General features: G+C 35.4%; 1 protein-coding gene across 1 annotated transcript in view; it reads left to right on the plus strand.

The window, feature by feature from the left end:
- The window catches only part of GRIN3A (glutamate ionotropic receptor NMDA type subunit 3A), a 754,984-nt gene that overhangs the window by 493,343 nt on the left and 236,392 nt on the right, over positions 1-25,249 (plus strand). The window contains exons 4-5 of the mRNA XM_053702674.1: positions 7,124-7,269; positions 9,120-9,235. Coding sequence (XP_053558649.1) covers positions 7,124-7,269; positions 9,120-9,235 — 262 coding nt within the window. The remainder of the gene's footprint in view (positions 1-7,123; positions 7,270-9,119; positions 9,236-25,249) is intronic.

Here is a 25,249-nt window from a genome sequence, read left to right on the forward strand (position 1 = left end):
GGCAGGACCTGGAATCCACACGTGTGAGGGAAACTGACTGCTATTATTTCACAGTAAAAAAAGTTTTTTGTTTTTTTTTAAATGTATGTACACTACTGTTTTAGTAGATATGACTTGCACTGGTGTGACACTGTGCCCTGGCAGGACCTGGAACGCACACGTGTGAGGGAAACTGACTGCTATTATTTCATAATAAAAAAAGTTTTTTTTTTTTTTAAATGTATGTACACTACTGTTTTAGTAGATATGACTTGCACTGGTGTGACACTGTGCCCTGGCAGGACCTGGAGCGCACACGTGTGAGGGAAACTGACTGCTATTATTTCACAGTAAAAAAAAGGTTGTTTTTTTTTAAATGTATGTACACTACTCTTTTAGTATATATGACTTGCACTGGTGTGACACTGTGCCTTGGCAGGACCTGGAGCGCACACGTGTGAGGGAAACTGACTGCTATTATTTCACAATAAAAAAGGTTTTTTTTTTTAAATGTATGTACACTACTGTTTTAGCAGATATGACTTGCACTGGTGTGACACTGTGCCCTGGCAGGACCTGGAATGCACACGTGTGAAGGAAACTGACTGCTATTATTTCACAGTAAAAAAAGTTTTTTTTTGTTTTTTTTTAAATGTACACTACTGTTTTAGCAGATATGACTTGCACTGGTGTCACACTGTGCCCTGGCAGGACCTGAAACACACACGTGTGAAGGAAACTGACTGCTATTATTTCAAATTAAAAAAAGGTTGTTTTTTTTTTTTTTAAATGTACACTACTGTTTTAGCAGATATGACTTGCACTGGTGTCACACTGTGCTCTGGCAGGACCTCAAACGCACACGTGTGAAGGAAAATGACTGCTATTATTTCAAATTAAAAAAAGTTCTTTTGTTTTTTTTTAAATGTATACTACTGTTACACCAGATATGAGTGGTGGCACTGGGCAAGTGGGCACATTATACTCTGTGAGCCTGAGCTGGCAGGCAGGCTGCAATTAGATTACACAGGAAAAAAAAAAAAAAAAGCAGACTGATGTTCTAGCCCTAAAAAGGGCTTTTTGGGGTGCTGTCCTTACAGCAGAGATCAGATGAGTCCTTCAGGACTGTAGTGGGCACTGAATACACTAGCCTAGCTATCGATTTCCCTATTAAATCAGCAGCAGCTACACTGTCCCTCCTCTCACTAAGAATGCAGGCTCCGAATGAATCTAAAATGGATGCTGTCCGAGAGATGGGAGGGTCTGGGAGGGAGTGTCTGCTGCTGATTGGCTGGAATGTGTCTTGTGACTGTGAGCTACAGGGTCAAAGTTTACTCAATGATGACGAATAGGGGGCAAATCGAACATCGCATATGTTCGCCGTCCGCTGCGAACGCGAACATGCTATGTTCGCTGCGAACTATTCGCGGCAGAACTGTTCGCGACATCACTATTTATAAAGTCACCATAGTTTGCTTTAAAGGAATATGAATCAATAAACTATAATTTAGATACCTTTGTATGACATTTCAGTATTTTTTAAATTATTTGTGTCATTAGAGAGACTTGAACCAATGACACTCATATAAACGTCAGCTACCCACAAGATATATATCAATGATAATTACCATTCACCTAGATTACGAGTTTTGCGTTACGGCTTTTAACGCTGAAAAATGGCAATTTCAGCGTAATGGCAGTAATGCCGCTATTGGGATGGGAGTCATGTCGGTATAGCTATACCGCAAGCATTTTAGCCTGTAACGCAACATCCATTCCGCACTCAAAAAAATTACGTTTTTGCGTGGGATTTTCATAGCGCTGTTATTACATGTTGTGTGGTAAGGCTAAAATGCTTGCATTACAGCCTATACCGACATGGTCCATATCGCCATCTGAGAGCAGTAGTTATGAGTTTTGCGCCACAAAAATGTTGCACAAAACTCATAACTAAAATGTTACAAAGTACACTAACACCCATAAACTACCTATTAACCCCTAAACCGCTGTCCTCCCGCATTGCAAACACTATATTAAACCTATATACCCCTAATCTGCTGCCCACCCACATTGCAACTATTAAATACATTTATTAACCCCTAATCTGCTGCTCCCGACATCGCCGACATTAGTACAAATTATTCACCCCTATTCCGCCACTCCTCGACATCACCGCCACTATAATAAAGTTATTAACCCCTATTCTGCCGCTCCCTGACATCGCCGACACTTTTATAAACCTATTAATCCCTAAACCTCCGGCCTTCCACATCTCTGCCACTAAATAAACCTAATAACCCCTTAACCGCTGGCCCCCACATCGCAAAACACTAAATAAACTATTAACCCCTAAACCTAACACCCCCCTAACTGTAATTAAAATGACAAAATAACTATATTTAAATAAATAAATAAAAACTTACCTGTGAAATAAAAATAAACCTAACATTAAACTATAAATTAACCTAACCTTACTATTCTAATAAAATAGAAATAAAAATACCAATTAAAAAAGCTAAATTACAAATTTAAAAAAACCTAACACTACGAAAAAAATAAAAAAAATCTAAAATGGTGTTGCGTTATGGAGATTTTTCATTCCGCACTTCAGGTGTTTTTTTCTAACATCTCTCCCCATTGATGTCTATGGGGGAAAGCGTGCACGAGCACATCAAATCCGCCCTTTGTGCGGTATGGAGCTTAACGCCACCATATTGCACGCACAAGGAGGCTTTTCAGTAGCTCATAATGGCAGCGCTATGGAGGGTGAAATAACGCAACTTTTTTGCCTTTAGTTTTGCACCCTGTTTAGCCCAAAACTCGTAATCTAGGTGAATGTGATGTATCCTACACAGGTGAAATGTTCACAAATTAAAGGAATATAAAACCCAAATAATTTCTTTCAATATTAAGATGGAGTATGCAATTTTTTAGCCACCAATCAGCAAGTGCTACCCAGGTTTTGAATAAAAAATGTGCTGGCTCCTAAGCTTACATTCCTGCTTTTACAATAAAGTGCCAAGATAATGAAGACAAATTGATAATAGAAGTAAATTAGAAAGTTGATTAACATTGCATGCTCTATCTGAACCATAAAAGAACCATGTTGGGTTTCAAATACCTTTAATTTTCTTTGTAAATTAACTTTTCTACAGATTTGTTTAAAATGGATACAATCTTAATTTTAAAATCAACTTTAGATGTGTTGATACATATTTTTATAAAACCTGCTTTTACATAAAAGCTATTAATTAGTGTAAGCAATACCTTAGGCTTTTAATCACTTTTATTTATCTATTTCTATATTTGTCTGGTTTGGATCCTTACACTATGCATGAGCCAGATCTCTAAATATATAAAAAATAATTGATGCTTACCTTATAAATTAATTTGTTTCATGGTGGTGAGAGTCCACACTCCTTTACTCTTGGAAATTTATCTTCTCTACCACTAGGAGCAGGCAAAGATTCCCAAACCTCAAGAGGTCTATTAAACCCCTCCCACCTCACACATACCTTAATCTAACTTATAGCCAAGAAATTTAGGTACGAAAAATGGAATAAGAGTCATAAAAGGAGCATAAAACTAACCCCAGAAAAAAAGGGGTAAGGTCTTGTGGACGCTCACCACCACTAAAGAAATTCATTTAATTATAGATTATGTTTCCTTTCATACAGGTGATGAGAGTCCACAATCCTTTACACTTGGAAAATAATACCCAAGCTGTGAAGTCCACGAGTAATAACAAAAAAGGGAGGGATATAAAAACATCTTATTTCACTGAGAAAATAAGCCTGCAACTCCAATAATATATATATTTTTTTAAATCACTTAAAATAAGCAAACAGGCAAAAAAATTAAACTAAGGCAACTGCCTGAAAAACCTTTCTATCAAAGGTAAAAACATAAAAATGGTAGAATTTATTAAAAGTATGCGAAGAAGACCATGTAGCTGATCAACTGAATCCTCATTCTTGAAAGCCCAAAAAATGGCAACTGACCTAGTAGAATGAGCAGTAATTCACAGCGGTTGAGGCTGACCTGCCTCCAAATAAGCTATGAGAATCAAAAGTTTTAACCAAGCGTAAATGGCAGAGGCCTTCTGACCTTTCCTAGGACCACAAAAAAGAACAAACTAGAAGTTTATCTAAAATCCTTAGTAGCATCAACATGATATTTCAATGCCCTAACGACATCCAAATAATGCAAAGATCTTTCAGAAGCATTCTTAGGATTAGGACACAAAGAAGGACAACAATCGCTCTGCTAACACTATCAGAAGAAACAACTTTAGGCAGAAAATTAAATGACGTCCATAAAACAGCCTTATCTTGATGAAAAATCAGATAAGGAGGTTCACAAGAAAGAGATAACTCAAACTCTTCTAGCAGAATAAATTGCCAAATGAAAAAACAAAACTTTCCAAGATAGTAGTTTAATGTCCAATTTATGCATAGGTACAAAAGGAGGAGCACGCACAAGCCTAAACACTAGGTTAAGATTCCATGGAGGAGTGAAAAACTATGATCATCAGAAAGATTAGCAATCTTTCTGTGGAACAAAACTGAAAGATCGGAAATCTGCCCTTTCAGAGAACTGGCAGATAGGCCCTTATCTAGACCATTCTGCAAAACCTACAGAATCCTAGGAATTCCGAAAGAATGCCAGGAAATACCATGATTAATGCACCATGAAATAAAGGCCTTCCAGACCTTGTGATAGATTTTCCTAGTAACAGGCTTAAAAGCCTGTATCAGGTTTCCAATCACAGAATAAGAGAAACTCCTATGTCTCAGAACTAAGCGTTAAATTTCCATGCCATCAGTATAGAAATTTAAGATCTGGATGGAAAAAAGGACCTTGGGATAGAAGGTCTTACAGCAGAGGAAGAGGCCAAGAGGTCAACTGGACAACTTAACCAGATCTGCACACCAAATCATGTGAGGCCAAGATGGGGCAATCAGCATTACAGATTACTTATTTAACCTTATCTCTGGGAAGAAGAACCAGAGGTGGAAACACATAAGCAGTCTGAACTGCAACAATCACTCCCAAATCTTCCAGTTCTGAGACAGACTGAAGAAGAGCTTGAGCTTTTACAGAATTCCTTAGAACATTGGTCAGAAAAAAATCTTCCTCTGGGAGGCCTTGTTCTGAATCCTACAGACTGGAAACCAACCCTCCTGAAAGAGGCTTAATCTTTCCTCTACCAGAACTTCTGGATCAGGGTCCACACCTTCATGCAGTTTTGGAAGTAGGGATAGATTTCTTACCCTGCTTTGACTTGTTCCAATTAGCATTAGATCTTCAGACTGAACCAGAACAACCCTGTTTTTGAGCAGAGGAGTTAGTTTTCTGTTCCTTATTCTGACGAAAGGAATGAAAATGATAATACGCTTTGGTTTTCCCTCTAGACTTTCTGTCTTGAGGAAGAACCTTTACCTCCAGTAACAGTTGGAATAATAGAATCTAAATCAGAACCAAATGACTTCTTTCCCTGAAAGGAAACGACTGTAATCTATATTTAGATTACAAGCATCACAAATAAAATAATTGGCACTCTGAAGCAAACCCAATACATTTTCACAGAGTCATCAAAAGACTGCTCTGAAAGACCAGACAACCAGTAAGTAGAGGCAGCAGCTACATCAGAAATAGGATTAGCTGGTCTGAGAAAATAATCTGCATGTAGAAAAATGCCCTTCTATAAAAAGACTCTAACTTTCTGTTTAAAAGGTCCTTAAAAGAAGTACTGTCTTCCAAAGAAATAGAAGTATGTTTAGACAGAGTAGAATTGGCCCCATCCTTCTTGGGAACTGTTTCCCATCAATTTAAATTATCAGCAGGTAAAGGATATAACTTTTTAAACCTTGCAGAAGGAGTAAAATATATACCTGGCTTAGACCATTCCCTAGAGATCATGCCAGAAACAGCATCAGGTATAGTAAAAAACCTCAGGGAGATTAACAACAGTCTTAAAAACTTAATTTAAACAATTACAGACATTATAGGAAACTTTAGGATCTTTAACCCCTAAAGTAACTAATACCTATTTTAAAAGAAAACAATTATTTTCAACTTTAAACAAAAAGAGGAAATATCAGGTTCAACATAAGATGAGGAATCCTCATCCCCAAAGGAAACTTTACCATCTGAAACAGTATCCCTGGTCTCAGGGCACATAGCACTTGAAGGTAAAATCTGAACTGACCTTTTACACTTGTTTGAAGGTAGGAGAGCAGCCAATGCTTCAGAAACTTCAGTCTTGAGAACATTTTTCATGGCAGGAAAAACTATAGTAGACTAAAGGGACTGTGCTTGCCTGATAATCGTAAACCCAACGTGCCCCATCCCAACGTGAAAAACCAGAGGCTGACACATGAAAAACTAAGCACGCCAAAAAAGCTGATGTGCAAAACAACAAGTGAATATTGAAAATTATTTGTTCTAGGGCCATATATAGTTTAGCAACATATATAGTAAAGTAAAAGTCACCCTAACATAGTTATATGAGTGTTTAAATAAAAAGATACTTACCAATAGATACTCATCCACTAGCATACAAGTAGCAGACAGCCAAACCAGTACTGAAAGTTATCAGCAGATGTTATGTAATAGGAGTATATTGTAGATCCATAAAGGGAGGCAGAAGACAAGTCCCTGCGACCGATTATAGAGGGTTTATGAAAAATTTCCCATGAGGTGAAACAAATAATAATAAACCATACCTCAAATATATCCATTTGACAAGCACTGTACTCTGAGGAGAAACCGGGCCTCAATATAGACTGAAAACCCCTCTTTCTGAAGAATCACATGCACATCTTCATTTTTCAACCACCTCCAGCAGAGACAAAGTAAAGACTAAGGTATGTGTGATGTGGGAGGGGGTTTATAGAGCTCTTGAGGTTTGGGAATCTTTGCCTCCTCCTAGTGATAGAGAAGAGTAATTCCCAAGAGTAAAGGATCATGGACTCTCACCACCTGTATCAAATATATATATTTAGCATATATTGCTAAAATGAAAATTTGGAATATTTACTATCCAATGTACATATGTTACACAAACATTGCATACTTGTATCAGTAATAAACCATATAGACCTGTATAAAAATATTTAACTATATTCTATTCATTTTCTAGCTTCATCATCCTTCCCAGGGATTTCGATTTGGAACAGTTCGGGAGAGTAGTGCTGAGGATTATGTGAAAAAAAGTTTTCCTGAGATGCATGAATACATGAGGAGATACAACACGCCATCTACATCTGACGGAGTGGAATTTCTAAAGTAATTACAAAAATGTTTTGGCTCACTGTTTTACCAGTAAAGTTATGATTTTTTTCTCTGATTGATTGTTTATCTCCCATTTAGGCCCAGATTACAAGTGGAGCACTATTGATAATAAAAATAATAATAAAAAAATAATAAAATAAATGTTGTAAAAGGGTTCAAAAGGGATATGGTATATGTCAAGGTGTTTTAGAAGGGATACAAAAATAAATAAATAAAATAAATGTGTGTATATAAATATATATATATATATATATATATATATATATGTGTGTGTGTTTGGGTATATATACATGTGTAAATATGTGTATACCTGTGTATTTATGTGTTAAAATGTGTAAATATGTACAGGATTTATACATACACACACACAAATATATATTTAACCCCCAGTTTTTCTATGGGTTTTTTTAAGAAATAATTGCAATTCCTATGTTTTTCACTAAGAAAATGTTCTTTTTATTTTTAAATATATTTTTCTCTCTCTTTAATATATATATATATAGATATGTCTTTATATATTCATATAAATATATTGCTAAATATATTTATTATACAAAAATATATACAGACCTATATGAAAATATATATTTAAAAATAGGAAGAATATTCACTTTTAAGTGAAGAACATAGGTATTTGAAATATTATTAATGCACCTTCGGCTTTAGCGCAGTTGGCCTAGCGCACCTTCAGGTTAGCGTGTGAGTGAAAAAAAAAAGAAAAGGCTCTTTAGTGTGCCCCATAGACACATGTCTATGGGAAAAGGGGTCACAAAATCCGACCTCCAGATGGACTTGCGCACTAACTTTTTACTTTAAACCATCTCAAAAATATTGATTTATTTTGAGCGCAGTTAGTGCTCAACAACGCTAAAATATTATTGCCTTGCTTGTAATATATCCCTTAATATTGTATACATTGCAAAGTTTAATACAAAAACAAATACAAATTATTGCACTATTATCATTATTTCAACATGAATATTACATAGCAACTTTCAAAACATCTATAATATCCAATCAGTCTTCAACAGTACTGAATCAGTTTTTTTCTGTATTTTCCTTTTGTATAGACTGCTGCTTCTTACCCTGTCTGATTGACAGGCCCTACCCTCATTAAATTGGTCACACAAGAGCAGGGGGCGTTGTTGCACAAGCAAATGTTTGTGCAGTGGTACATCCAGGCAGCAGATACACAGTGTCTGCTGCACATTCGGCAAGCAATTTAGTGCATGGGGTATATAATATTAAAATGTTATGTTAAAGTGATGGTAAATCCTAGTGCTGTGCTGCTCATGATAAAACACTTTTTTTTTAATAAGGTGGCATTTCCACCTCTAAGCCAATAGCTGTGCTTCAGTGCCATATGGCTAGCATGGCTATTGGCTAAGAGGTGAAAACGCAACCTTATGAAAAAAAGGAGTTTTCCCATAGGCGGCTGAAGGGCTAGTAATAATGGAGGAACAAAATAAAGGTACTTTTAGTGTGCATTTAGTTAACCTTCATGAATGAATACACAGATACATTTTAGTGTTTCAAAAACCATCACTTTAATTGTTTAAATCATGTTTGTGTAAGGTATACACTGATAGCTATTGCTGTATTTTTCTGTATGTAACAAAAGAGACAAATGCAAAACACAGTGAGTGATAGCACCTAATGTCAATGTTTGTGCTGAGCAATATAAGAGTTAATACAATTTTAAACACCAGGTAGTAGAATTCCTGAATATGAACAATTTCAGAACTTAAAACAGATTCTAACAGCCATCAAAATATTATATTATGGCATTTAAATATTAAACATTTATTCTGTGAAACTTTTTTCATGCTATATTTTCTGCATAGGAATGATCCAGAAACTCTTGATGCTTTCATTATGGATAAAGCACTTTTGGATTATGAGGTGTCAATTGATGCTGAATGCAAGTTATTGACAGTCGGAAAACCATTTGCTATTGAAGGTACTGTAAATGTTTACGTATGTTGTAAGGATATTCTTGGAAAAAATGTTTATTTCTCTATATTATGAGCATTTTTAAACCATAATTATTATCCACATCATATATATGTATAAATCTTTTTATCAAGATTAAATTACTTCTTTTAAATTCCCTTTATTTTTATTTTTTAGCTTTTTTTAACCTTGAGATACATTTGTACACTGAATGACATTATTGTAAAGCAAACTTTGACCAGAAAAGATAACGGACTAATTTAATTAAAATAGTTCAAACCTTAATTATATTTTTTATCATAGGGATCATATAGGGTACATATATGCTTACTATTTTTGCTTTTTCATATATCAAATGCTACTAAGGGATTATCTACCACATAGTAGTTTCACAAATTACCTGCCAGCCTTTTAATTTTCAATATAATTTCCTTTTTACCAGTAGTCCTCATTTGTATGGAAAACAAATGCTTTCCTCTTAAATTGTGGTGAATTCATTTAAATGGACAGTATTGTCAGAATTAACCTTTCATGATTTAGATAGGGCATGTAATTTTAAACAACTTTCCAATTTACTTTTATATTCAAATTTGCTGTATTCTCTTGGTATTCTTACTTCAAAGCTAAACCTAAGTAGGCTCATATGCTAATTTCTAAGTTCACGTGTGCCATATAGATAACATTGTGCTCCTTCCTGTGGAGTTACCTAGGAGTCAGCACTGATTGGCTAAAATGCAAGTCTGTCAAAAGAACTGAAATAAGTGGGCAGTCTGCAGAGACTTAGATGCAAGGTAATCACAGAGGTAAAAAGTATATTAATAAAACTGTGTTGGTTATGTAAAACTGGGGAATGTGTAATAAAAGGATTATCTAGCTTTTTAAACAATAACAATTCTGGAATAAAATGTCCCTTTAAGATTGTAGCAAAATAGCATTCACTCTATGGCATGTATTTCAGAGTTTTCACTCGGAAAACATTAATTTAAATGTATTTTTTTTTTTTTTACCAAAAGCATTCCAATGTGCATATGAATCTGGCTTTCTCGCCAATAGTATTTCAATGCACATGTGAATTTGTTAGCATTCTTGTTTAATGTTTGCAATATTTATGAAGATATAGATTTCCTATTAGTGGATTGGTTAAAAGCAAAAAAAAAATATGAAATAGCAGTTTTGCCGTTTTTTGGCAGATGCGAAGAAACCAAAAACTAAGCACCAATGAAAAAGCAGAATATCGTATTAATGATTACTAATAACTGATTTGCATGCAAGCTCAATAAATGATGTGTGCATTTAATTTGATCTTTTTTTCTGTTAATATTTTTTTTAACATTTTTATTCAAACACTTAGGTACAATAACAAACAGGTTTTTTTATTGATCATATTTTAATTTTAAAATATTAAAATATAAACTGACCATTTATAAATTTAAAAACCAAAAAAAAGCTAAACAAAAACAATATTCAAAAAGGAGATTTATGAGGCTAAATGTCTTGTATTACATATGTCATAAGAAATGGAAAAACTGTTGTTAAAGGAATAAAAAGATCACAATTGAAGTGTGCATGGGAGCATTTCTGCAATATACTTCAATGCTTCAAGTAAAAGTTATAACTGTTTTTCAGCAGCAAATGCACATATGTTGTAAGTGCCCCATGCACCAGCATTTAAACAAAACACCTTCTTAGAGAGTCAGTGATGGCTTATATGGCACAAGTTAAGCCTTTATTGATACAATACACACCACCGCTAGCTCTCTGAGTAGGCATTGTTTTTGAATCCTGTTCTTCTAGTCACACCTAGCATATGTGTGTATGCTACTTAAATAGTACCGGTAATAACTTTTACTAAAACAAATTTTTTAAAAAATGTTGCAACAATGCTGATCTTTCAATTCTGACCGTTCTATCTCTTTAAACATGTATGCTGCTAGATTGCCAAAAAAGTGGTGAAAAGTCTCAAAGAAAAATATTTAATGAATTTACACAGTGTCAAGCAATTTAAAAACTAGCATAAAACATGGTTTTCTTATGTACTGGACTGACTTTGAATTTGAAAATTACTTATAGTGCTGGATCAACCACTTTGAAGAGTTCCCTAATCAGTTGGATTATAACTTTGTGTTTCAGAAATATTTCTTAATGTAAAATGCCTTGTTGCTTTACTGACTGTCTGTACTACTGAGTTCCCAAGCACCTTGTTTACTTGATTTTGGATTACAAATAAAAAAAAAAAAAAAAAATATTTTTTACACAAATGTTACCATACCTGTAGTGTTTCTGCAGTTGTACACTTCCTATCATTTGCTGGCAATGACCATCAGTGAGGGTACTGTTAACTAAGCCTATATATAGGTACTGATAACGTCTATAAACTGAGGGTATAATCTGATCACCCAGACCTGCATTTCCCCCACTTGGCTTACTGCAGTAACCCCATTTAACACATACTAGCTAAATTCACCTTCTATACCTACACATAGTCACTTATCTGTGTTAATAAGTCTACTTTGTTTTGGAAGGCCTTGAAAGGAATGACAATTACATTAATGATGTCATTTGTGTTGTTTCCTAAAACCAGTTAAAGGGACAATCTACTCAAAAAATGTAATTGTTTAAAAAGATAGATAATCTCTTTATTACCCATTCCCCAGTCTTGCACAACCAACACGGTTATCATAATATACTTTTTACCTCTGTGATTACCTTGCAAATAACTCTGAGATAAGGAGGCAGTCTGCAGAGGCTTAGATACAGACATGTATTTTAGATAAGCAGTGCTGACTCGTGAATAACTCAATGGGAGTGAGCACAATGTTATCTATATGGCACACATGAACTAGCGGGGACTTGCTGTGAAAAGCTATTAAAATGTCCTGAGATAAAGGCGGCTTATAGGGGCTTAGAAACATTAATAAATTTAGAGGTTTAGATTTATAAAGTTAATATAACAATGTTGGTTGTGTAAAGCTGTAGAATGGGTAGTAAAGGCACCATATTTGTAAACAATAAAAAGTGTGGGTAGACTGTCCCTTTAAGTTATAAAAAGATGAAAAACATGTTTTTTTACAGTATCTAGGATCATTTATCAAACAACATTAAATTAGGTTGGGTTAATGATAAAGTTATAATAGACACATCTGTGATAGAGGGTCACCATAATTACTGTTCCAGAATTTTGCTTTATTTCCTTAGTTTAAAGAGTAAAATTTGATTAAATTTTTTTTTCATAGATCTATGCAAAAATAATGAGGTAATTGCAAAAAGTATATTCATGTAAAATAATACAAAATAACCCTTACATATTACCAATATTATACTTTGGTACTTCATGCATTACCATGGTCCCATTTGTCAAACGTGTACATGATTGAAATTTGCCAGTAACCATCTGAAACAAAAAAAAACTAATGTTAAACATAATGTGAAATGGTTTAATATAATTAAATGATTATCAATGTGTTTAATATCTTGTTTAGCCTGTTTGGTTATGGATATTTTTTCACCACAATGTGAGAACAGATATTCTTAGAATATGTCACTATTATCCTAAATTAAATTACTTGTGTTACAATGAAGGGCAACAGTTTTTAAAAATTGAGTACAAATATGCATACCTTTCAATTTGTCATAACTTTTTGGCAAGGTTTTAATTTCCCTGTATTTACTTATTTAAAATCCATGCACAAGATTAGAATTCCATCAAAAAATATCACTGAAATGTGACCAGCAATATTTGGTTTTCTGAAAACTACTTTCATTTGTATTTGTATTTTGTTTCATAAATGTGACTTCAATTTTCTTCTTAATATCTTTCCACTATTGTTCATGGAGTGTGCCAGATCTGCAGTTACAGAAAATAGCACACATTTCAACACCTTTTTATTTGTGAGCTTCAATTAATTTCAGCCCAACAGATACCTGTATCTTGTACTGAGCAGTCAGAAATTCAATTCAATAAAGTGAATCACATGTGCTGTGTAGAGCATAAATTATGATCTTGTTGCATGTTCAAGGGGTTGTTTAAAATGAAGATAGGCATTTGAAGAATGGTCAGTTCATAAAATGTGACATATATGATATGTAATCCTAGTGCATTTGCAAATTTAGTTTTAGATTAATGTGCCCAGTTGAAGCCATTTAATTCCTACAAGTGTGTCACTGTCACAATTGCTGCCATTAATTTTGGACTGTTTATTGCATTATCTTTTTTATTATTTTAGTTTACTGTTTAGTTTCTCACTCTATATTTTATCATTCAACTGTGTTGTGTTCTTTGCATATTTTTCTTTAATAAAAACTAAAAAACTCTATGGCACAATTGCTGATATTTCTTAACTCCCCTATTGTTTTTGTTGTTTCTTTGTTTTTTTATTTAACAGGTTAGCTAATAATATTTTGGGCATTTGTCATTTTGTAAGTTAATAATGAGCACAATATTCTACTTTCTTCCCTTTAAAGAATGTGCAGAAACCTTACATTTAAATTTATACAGTTCAGTATAATTAAGAGAATTAAATGGAACACGCATTACTTTTTTTTTACACATTAAGCTTTTTGTGCATTTTATTTCACCATCATAAAATTGACTATTAATTTGATTCTTAATGTGATGGCATCTTGGTTCATGTAGTATAGTTGTTAAGCAGTTTCTTTTTGAGTTTTCTTTCAAAATAAATTAATGGGAAATAAGGAAGAGGGGCTTAATAATAGATGTAATATAGAACTGAGAAATTAGATTTAGTAATGTATTTTCATGTCATTATTAAAGTTTTAAAAGTTGTTCCTGCAGCTGGGGACACATAATTAAACATAATTGTAAAACCAAAAGCAAGTACTTTTTAAAGAACCTGAAAATATATATTGCTAGTTATTTTTTGTTAATTAAATTCAAATTATTCTAGAAATATTTAGGCTCACCTTTATGAAAATGTGAATCAGTTGGATTACCAATAAGAACATTTTTAGTTGATTAACTTTTTGTCACCCAAAACACAAAAATAAATAAAAATGTATTAGTATAAAGAAGTCCTGTCTTACAACTTTTGGTTTGGCAAATTCTGTCAAACAATTGTAACTACTTTCTGCACAACCTTAGGAGAAGGTGGCGCCAGCTGGCTGCTTGACCTGAGCCCCTATTGATGGGAAACATTGAACTAACCCAACTTTAGCAGTGCCTCCATTCCATGAATATACTTCTCAGGGAACCAACAGCACTCACAAAAATGTATATTCCACACACATGCACAGTAATAAACCAGACAACAAATTAAAAGGCAGCACTATGGGGGCGTGTCCGGGCGGTGGCCATGTCAAGCCACAAAATCAGAGGCTCTGTCTAAAATATAGATAATCCACCGATTATCTTCAACTTCAAGTAACATCCATTAAAATCATTGCTGACCATTGATACAGGAGACGTTACGGCTTCAGATGATGCTACTATTACACTATTTATTAAAGCAGAAAATCTAGTCTGGATGGTTGAAAGTTTTCTAGGAGATGGCGTTACAATAAATTTCACAACACCCCCCCCCGGAAACCCGGGTTAAGCTGGAGAAATCTGCTAACCAAATGCTGTAAACCTGAGATATTTTTTGTGACTCTACAGTATCTATTACCTAGATCAACATGGAGATAATCGAGAATTGTGAATGCAAGATGATGACTCTGCTTCATACCTTTTTTACTGATCTCAAGCAAATGCTACGCTATACTATGGAGACTATACTAGTCACAATAGCATCCACAAGTGAAATCCGTGGCTCACATCTCAACCATCCTATCTATGCTGATCGCCAGGAGCCTAAGAGACAGCAGACTCAGTATCGCTACATACTCTAGGGAGCCCATTCATCAACGGGGCACATAGAGCACAAGGGTTGGAAAAACTTTATGTAACTCACACTAACAACCCGCTGGTACTGAGAAACTCTCATGAAGGAATAATAGACCCAGGACAACCAAGGTTAAGGAGGCCTGCTACGCTGCAGAAGAAAATTGCCTCTGCTAATCAATGACCCAAAATGGTTATCTACTTGAGGGACATCTGTAGTTTGGGAGTGTACAGGTTAAACGGTATATCTGTTGATGCCTTTACATTGATGTATATCAAAGTTCCTGCATCGTCCCAAGCAAAAGGGGAATCAGCTAAGTTATGGCTCCATTTTCATGACTGACTGATAGTTGAAGTTTACAGTCATCCGTGAGTTCCCGAACTGTCTATATCACTCACTCCTATATTTTTAACTATATGACAGCAGTGTGCTCGAGTTTACCTAAAACAGACACCAGAAATTATGTACTTATATTTACCAAATCTGTTGTATTTTGTTGTCACACATTAACTTTTGAAATTTGCTCTTAGCAGACAGTTCTTCCCATAGTCTCAAAAACTTAAGCCTATGCTGACCCTTGGTGTATACCCACCAAATAACGTTAAGTCATTCCTTTCTCAATGTAGGTATAGCACCCCACTATTACAAGTGAATTGCTTTACAACGCTCTCTAGATTGATGCCAAGGTAGACCTGTATAATGCATATGTGTATGCTCCAGAAAAGGTTATATATCTCTTAGTGTTAGCTAATACCGGTATAGGAACTCTTAACCTGGTTTAACTGAATTATTAAGTATGGACTTTCTCCACTTTAGTTAGACATGAATAAACTTAACAGACAAGGAGGTTAGATAGCAATCGTATGTCTTATTAATGCGGTTACTTGTTTTCTTAGATTAGGGATAGGTGTAATAAAACCATACTCAGTATGTATTTAAAGTAGTGTGCCTCCAGGTCTGTGGCTGAGACTTTGGAGGGTAGCCACATATACCTATATGAGCTGAGTTTATACACTGCTAGTAGGTTTAATTATGTAGAGCGCAACCTTCTCTTATGCATATATCTCCCAACTCCAACCTCTGTTAGCTTACTACCTTTTGGGTATATTCTATACATCTCTCTTTCTCAATAGTAGACCACTATATTCTACTATATACCTTGGATTCTTAGGTGTCCATCATTATAACATTTTGAGTTGCCATTTGCTTTGACAGTACTAATTCCTAAGCTTTCACTATATATTTAATGACAGTATGTTATGATATTTAGCTATTTACTTATATCTATTCTATTGCTTTAAGCATGAGCTGTTAGATCCCCACTCTCTAGAACTATAAGCATAAATAGGTCCAAGAGTGACCTTATGAAGCCCCTGAGGGTTCTATAAGAGTAGTATATCTTTGTTTGTTAATGCCATAATATATAGTTAAATACTACTATATCTAATTGTATTATATATTGCCAATAAAAACTTAACTTCACCCATTGTCAACTTCATATGCAATATCAGTTGCTAATTTTTATTATTTACCTAGGTCCAAAAGTGACCACTTCCAATGCTAATTTTCCTTCTGTAGATTATATGTTCTGTTAGGTCCAAGAGTGACCTCCTGTGTCAAGTGAGGAAATTACTTAAGATAATAATTTAAAACAGAGGTTCTAGACGCCTACCTATTGTAACTCATTGTAGTGATGTTACCTGTATTAATAGCTAGTGTTAAACTGAATTTTTTGTCATTTCTGTTTTATGGTAATCCATATATGTTGTATTCTTTGCAAAACCTCAATAAAAATGATTAAATAAAAAAAAAGGCAGCTCTATATTCTGTAAGTTTATTTTACACAGACAGTAAACAGTCATTGAATAGCACATAGCTTTAAATGCAAGTATAGCAATGCAAGGCAGTGAACAGCAAAAGTAATGTGCCTGACTATCTAAAAAGTATAGTTTTAAAGTCTATGCATACTATATCAATTCAATTGCTATAATATATTAGCAGTAACACAGTTCCACACTCAGAGCATACCCTCTTTTCAAATAGTACTGCAGTACTCTTACTCAAGGTTTGATCACAATCTTTCCAATTTTGGCTCCCTATAACTTGGTCTCACCTTCGGCCAATATGGGAAGCACCTTTTTTGGGTGATCGCATTCTAAAATAAATCCAAAATGGGTCCTGATCTTACTTTTCCTGATGATCCCCTTAGCTGTATGGGATATTGCATATTAAAAATATATGTAAGTGAATATATACATATGTAATTGTTTGCCCAGCCTACTGAAGATGGATTATACAATAACGATGAGAGCTTTAAGAAATCTAGAACATGCAAATGAACCTCTAAAATATTGGATATGGCCATGTGTAACATAAACAAATAATTCAAAATTGTTAAAAAATATTTGCAGAGATGTAAAAAAGGTTATTTAGGGACTTGGGGATTGATCACAATCTATCGGCTGAGACTTTTCAGCTCTATTTCTGGCTGAAAAAGCCACCTTTTGATTCAATGTGATCACATTAGCAATTTGTTTGCTATTTCCTGCACCTGTGATCCCGTTTTCAGCTCCTTGCCAAAAACCCCTACTTTTATTATGGGACCACAATGTTCTCAGTGATCATAACCCATTTTCAAGAGACTTTTCAACACCAACCTATTCAAGACCAGTTTTGCCTATTGAATTTTTTCACCTCAAGGCACTACAATCATCAGTTCAATAATAATCTTTTGTTATCTGATTCCAGCTTCACCACTGCTTAACCAGCTTAACCGTATTTAGCAACTTTTATTAATTATGGCTACAGGAGAGTTCTTAGCCAGGAAAGCCCAACTGCAGTCTTTAGTCAAGGGTGAACAGACACAGGACTTATCAGATTTGGATCTCAATGGTTTATTTCCTATAAGTGAAAAACTTGAGATTAAGTAGTTAAAGCTTTGGTGGCATATGGAATTACTAAAATTATGAATTTTAAGTTTCCCAGAGGGCTTAGAATGAAGAAGTTCCCGGGAAATGCAACACATAAAAAGGAATTCATGGAGGAATTAAATTACTATAACATTGATGAATAGATCCTTGCTGAGCTTAAAAAGGTTAAAAATAAATGTGATTCTCTAAGAGAGGAAGAGAATTATACTAATTTTCAAAAGCAGTTAGATTCTATTTTGTAGAAGTTGGAAAATGAAAATTAAAAAATATCATAGAGACTGCCATGACTATGATTTGAATATATATCACCGGAAACAGCAGTTATGAAGCAGCAGTATAAATACAGCTACTCCTTAACTGGTCCGCCTGCTCTGAGGCTGCGGACATCAATCTGCCTGATCTCATATGATCGGGCTGATTGACACTCCTTGCTATCAACCGATTGGCCACGGATTTGCAGGGGGCAGTATTGCACAAGCAGTTAAAAAGAACTGCTTGTTCAATGATAAATGCCGACTCTGTATGCTGTCGGCATTCATCGATGTCTGTCAGACATGATCCGCTGAGGGGATCATGTCGGACAGACCGATGATAAATCGGACCCCTAGTCTCAGCAAATTAGGATGGTCAGAAGGTTCTCTGAAAAAAGTTACTTTTTTCAAGTTTTAAATAGTCTGCATAACAGGGCAGTCCTAGAGCCTCCACACCTGTTGATATCTACCCTGGAGCACAACATATGAATCTGGACGGATTACTCCTGTAAATAGAAGATATAAAGATGTAGGTGCTCATGGTCAGGTTTCTACTCAGTCACCAGGAGGATCAAAACATGAGAAAAGAGATGTGGACAGAACATTTCTAGTAACATATCCCACAAGAATGAAGAAGAAACAATAACGTGTCCTTCGGACTCAATTGTTAATGTTTCAAGTATTTTTCTTCCCTTGATGATATCCAATTGCTATCTAAATGCTCTGATTTTGCTCTTTTTGATACTTGGTTTGATCCTAATACATTTGTACATCATGTTACACTAAAAAGATACTTTAAAGGTATGGAAATATCAGATCCTGGGGGGCGGGGCTAACTGCAGCAGAGATCAGTCGTGTTTGAGCAGAGCTCCTGACTTAGGGACTAAAATATTGCATATATCTTCCTTCTATAAGCCTATTATGAAATCTAAGAGCTTATGAGCACTCTCACAAGTATGTAAGATAGATAGAAGCCATATACAGCGGTTATATGCAGGGTCCTAGCCTTTTAACTTCGCCACGTGGACAGATGTATGGAGTCATCAGTGTCAAAGGCATAGACCCATAGAGACCGGTATACTTATAGTGCGGCTTGCAAGATGAGCGTCAGCAATGTTATTGAGGAGCTAGCCTGCATACTGGCAAAGCACCATGCTGCCTTTGAGGAGACCTTACATGCTGCGCTCCACACAAGTGGCTTCTGCGCAACCCAGCTACCCACCCAGCCGAAGTATAGACAGATGGAAAGTGCGAAGGGTGGCATTTTGGAGCCCCGAGGTTTGCCACTTAGTATGAGCCATACAGATCAGGAGATTGATGAGATCCAGATACCCGCTATGATTACCTATACAGCTGGGAACATACTACAAGCAGAATCCATAAACAACAATTTGGTCATAAGACAGGAAGAAGCGTGGCCGCAAACAGCACTTGTCTCTCCAGCCTGTATATTGCTCTCTGGCTGGGATAATACGGATCTGGGTGCTGTGTATATCGATGAGTCGGTGAGTCAAGAGGAAGCAAAGCCACAAACAGCATGTGCTTCTATGTCTTATTTATTTCCCAGTACTTATCATTACATAGAGCTCCTTCAGCCAAGTTGGGACATTACTGATATGTGTGCCGTAGATCTTAGTTCACTGGATAGACAACTGGGGACACAGCTTGAAAGTATATACATCCCAGAGATGATAGAACTTTTTTCATCACCAGATTGCTTTATCCAGTACAACCCTATAGCTACAACCCAGAGTCTCAGCACAGTAGACCAGAGACTATACCCAGCCTTCCGATGTGGTATGGGATTAAATATTCACTATATTGGCAAGCTGTGTCATAGCCATACCTCTCATCTAGGTTTAAAATTGACAGAGGGAGTATGTATAAAGATGGACAGCCTGACTTGGCCATACAAGCCTTAATGTCATCTTGATATAGTTAAGCAATCCCATATTTTCATTAGCATTTGTAACCCAGTTTTACCTATATGGTTTAGTTATTTCCTTTTTCTTTTCTCTAATGTTTTTTTTAGATATCTCAGACTGTCTCCGATACTTTATTTCACCAGCTGGCTACTCACTATAGCAATTTGAATAATCAGAGGACTTTATGTCCCCAGTCAGACCTCTGGTTGTGAATAGTTCCTTGGAGAGCTTCAATTAGTCTAGAACAGTTTAGCACTTAGATATAGAATGGGGACCTCTATATGATGACATCCCACCACCCCTTGGCATACTATACCAGTCTGCTTGCGGCTGGAGCAGATATGTGAGTCTTGAATGCGTCATTTTTTTATAGGTGTGTAAACTCCTTACCGAGCTACCCTGGTCCCCCAGGAACCATCCCGGTTTATACTGTGCCTGAACAGCCAAGCTATACTACATTCTATAATATTTAAACTGTTTTACATAACTGTACAATATTTTGTTATTTGGTGGTCTGCAGAGTTCATCACAGGTGATGCTGTTGCTGACATTACCTGTGTATCTTAGTTATTCCTATACTAGCTCTTATGGTTATCCTTTTCCTTTAGTGTAAGACATATTGTACACTATTTACTATTTTGATGATGTAGGTGTTGTTGATTGGTGGAGCGCTGCTTTGCAGTGTGGCAATAACCATATCACTAACGTGGGCTGGACCCATAATACCACTATACCTTAGGGTCTCCCAACACAAAGTACCTGGACCGAGCTATATAACACATCTCTACATAAATGATCGAGACTTTGGGGTTACATTATGCCACGCAAAACATTAATCCAACAGCTACCCAATTTATTTAATCTTCCTTTTTAGTAATGTATATTTCTACCTGAAGCCCTATAGGGACAGACCGCCTTACAATACCATAATTGATTTATCTTTTACCTTTTTTCAAGTCAAGATACAATCAATCATTAAGTTTTCACACAGAGACACAACTTCCACTGCATGCAATCTTCTACATTTAAATTACCACCTCCCCCCCCCCATATAATGTGCCGCCTAGACAAGGAGCACTAACTTTGCGTTTTTTATTGCCTATGCGCATCTCTAATGATTTTCCCAACAGTAACTCTTTAAATATGACAGTCTAACAACATGGACAATCACTACATATAAGATGAGTTTAACATTTTGAATCTCAGAAATTATATATGTCATCATATCACTCACACAGAGCGAAATAAGAAATATATGATTTACAAATATACAGTAAAATGAAACTAAAATCTGAAGTCTTGGTAATGAGGTCCACAAGTAACCTCCTACCACCGTGGTAACCTTCCACTATTGTCACTTAATACTTTTGATTTGAGGTCCTAGAGTGGCCTCTTAGAAAGATAAGAAGGTTAAAAAAAAAGTTTTATTGGCATTTTCCTGACCTGTAGTTTCTCCTTTCTTTTTGCAGCAGTTGACTATGTTATTTGTGTTGCTTTGTATAACAGGGATTGCAAGCAGTGTCTATTGCATAAGCAATACTAATATGTAACCCATACAATGTAGCTTGTCATAAGCAATGTTAGAATGTTGTTGTATATTTCTGAAATTCTTTATTTGTCTGTATGCCAAGTAAGTACCTCAATAAAAAAATATTAAAAAAAAAAAAAAGAAATATCAGATCCTTTCCCTTCTTCACTTAATGAGTCAATGGGGAAATCTTTTCACTCTGATGTAGCAACCCCTCTAGATTTGTTTTTTAATTTTGAGGACCAAAATGACCTTGTTTCTTTATTATTTCTGCGGAGTGAGGGTAATATGTATAACAAAGGTTCTCTTATTCAACACAAAGGAACATAAATGACATCTTCAAATGAGAGCTGATTTACTAGAAGCTCTTGCAGAGTGAATTAGTGGAATTACATAAATGTATCTCTGATAACAAACATAGAGGTTATGTAGGCACTTTGAGTAAAAACAAAAAAAAAATGTAATTGAGATAACTACGGAATAAGTCTACACTTGTAATCTCTAATTTGGATAAGTGTGGCATTGTAGTTGTTCAAAACAGGGACCAATATAACAATGTAGGAGGATTAGTGGTGTTAAATCGCTGTATTTCACAAGGTTTCAATTGGAAAGTCATTCACAAACATTATTCCAAAATACCATGTGAGACTTTAAAGTTATGATAAATGCACTCTAATGCTTTCAGCATAAAAGATCCAAGGTCACAGGTTCAAATCCCGGCAGGGCCGACTCAGCCCTTCATCCTTCCGAGGTCGATAAAATGAGTACCATTAAATTGGGTAATAATAACAACTATTACTATTCAGCTGCCGATTTGGTCAATTCCGAGAGCGAGCGCTGAAAAAGCACTTTGAGTCCCACTGGGAGGAAGGCGCTATATAAATACTAGTTATTATTATTATTATTATTATTAATCATAGGACATTCATAAGGTGAACATTAGGGACAACACAAGTAACAGCTTGATGAAAATAAACCTCTTGAAATATCCCTCCGCTTGCTCTGCTATTGGTAATACCGAGGAGATATACCAATCGCCCAACAAAGGGTTAATAACAGGATTCAGCATGAGGGTTAAGCAAGGTCAAGTCCCAAATTGTGTCAGAAACAATGTACGAGAGCATTCAACACTTCACTCACCCAGTATGGGAACATATGAAGGATCCTAGTTGCGGTCCATGGATATACTTCTTAGCCATGATGTCAGAGTGTTAGACAGATTCCCCTGCTCCTCAGACACCCGACAATTGCACGCTGCATACCATGTGACCTGGCATCCTCCAATCAGGAGTGGAACCGACTCTTTGTCCTGAAACATCAGTACTTGCCGTCTGTAGATGCGCAGCTTTGCGAAACAACTGCGTGAGGGACGGATTCCCCAGCTCATCAATCCTGGCAATTACATACTGCATACCATCATGTGACTTGGCCTCCTCCAATCAGGAACGGAACCGGCTTGCATTCCAAGAAACGTCTACAGCTTAAACTTTCTCAATTGTATAGTTAAAGTGATAGGCAACCTCGAAAGCAGAGGCTTCAATAAAAGGAGTGGATACCCCACCATCCACTAGGCAAATGCAATAAAAAATAAAAGTTCCAAAAGAAGCCTTTAAACAAACTTCACTGTACTTTATTCCAGTTAAAATCAACAGGACATGTAGGTAATTTCCATGGCAGAACAGAGTCTGACCGGTTTTGGTCTTCCAGACCATGTCTATAATTATGGTCTGGAAGACTGAAACTGGTCAGACTCTGTTCTGCCATGGAAATTACCTACATGTCCTGTTGATTTTAACTGGAATAAAGTAAAGTGAAGTTTGTTTAAAGGCTTCTTTTGGAACTTTAATTTTTTATTACAGGGACCAATATGTTAGAGAAGCCCACAGACAACTCAATGATAGTAATACATATGTTAAGTTGGCATTCAATCCTACCAGGAAAATCAAATTAGAATAGAATAGAAGAGTCAGTTGGTTCAGGCTCTATTAGCTGTATGGCAGCTGATTTACTTATTGCGGAAGACTCTACGATTTCTATATTTAAACATCTGCCAAAGTTCCACAAGAGCTTAAGCTGCCAGGAGTAACTATTATTTCAAATAAAGGTACTCTTGGTTATAAATTAGGCTCTCTCATTGATTCTTTTTTACAACCCATAGTGTCTATTACTCTTGGGCATGTGTGGGATACTAAACATCTACTGTTACAGGACCTTAAGATTAATGTAAACTGCTTATTGGTGATGATCATCTTTATATTTTAGTATTCCTCATAGCCTTGGTATTGAATCACTGTGAGATATGTTAAGAAACTTTACTAAATATGAGGAGTCCTTTATACAGTTCTTATGTAAAGCAATTTATTTTTTATTGACCCATAAAATTATTACAATTATTAAACATACTGTAAAATATTCTAAATAATCCATAGATTATATCATATATTTTACAATATGTTTAATAATGTTTATTTATTTTTTAAAATATTTTATGTTATATTTCAATAACAAGCTTTACATTTTTTCATGTGCACTAACACAACAGTGTTAAAATCTAAATCACGAAACACGATGCGCAAAACACATTTTAAATTCTTATATTCTTCACATAGAAAATAATGTGTATATATATATATATATATATATATATATATATATATATATATAAAAATATGTATTTAAGAATAAATAGAACATAATCTGCTATGGGAAGAATATTGGGAATATTGGAATGTGAAACATACGCGGTCGGGTTAGAGCGTAAGTATGTGTGTTAGGGTTTCTTTACTTTTTTTTAACTTTTCGTCTCTATTGACTTTTATGGGAGAAGATAATATGGGTGCGATATTTTTTTTCGCACGTCAGGTTTACGCTCACTCTCTAGCAAACCTAACACCCTAACATAAACCCCGCGTCTAAACACCCCTAATCTTTCGCCCCCAAACATCGCCAACACCTACATAATGTTATTAACCCCTAATCTGTCGCTCCGACATCGCAGCAACCAATTTTTTTATTATCACCTAATCTGCTGCTCCCGATATCACCACCACTATAATAAAGTTATTAACCCCTATTCCCCCACACCCTAACATCGCCGCCACTATAATAAAGCTATTAACCACTATTCCGCCGCTCCCCAATATTGCCACCACTAAATAAAGTTATTAACCCCTAAACCTCTGGCCTCCCACATCACCGCCACTAAATAAACCTATTAACCGCTAAACCGACAGCCCCCCAAATTGCAAAACACTAAATTAAACTATTAATCCCTAAACTTAACAACCCCCTAACTTTAAATTAAAATTACATGATTCATATCTTAAAATAAATAAAAACCTACCTGTGAAATTAAAAAAAACCTGTTTAAACTATAAATTAAACTAACATTACTATTATACTAGAATTAAAATAACTGTCTGCATGGTAGTAAGTCAAGCTGTAGAACGACCTGCAGACACACACATAACACTGCTACCAACTTGGCCTCACTGGGACGCCTTCCTGTGCACACCTTCCTACTGACAATTGGTGACTGGCCTCCCTTCAA

This window comes from Bombina bombina, chromosome 2, assembly GCF_027579735.1.
Source record: "Bombina bombina isolate aBomBom1 chromosome 2, aBomBom1.pri, whole genome shotgun sequence".
Classification (NCBI taxonomy): domain Eukaryota; kingdom Metazoa; phylum Chordata; class Amphibia; order Anura; family Bombinatoridae; genus Bombina; species Bombina bombina.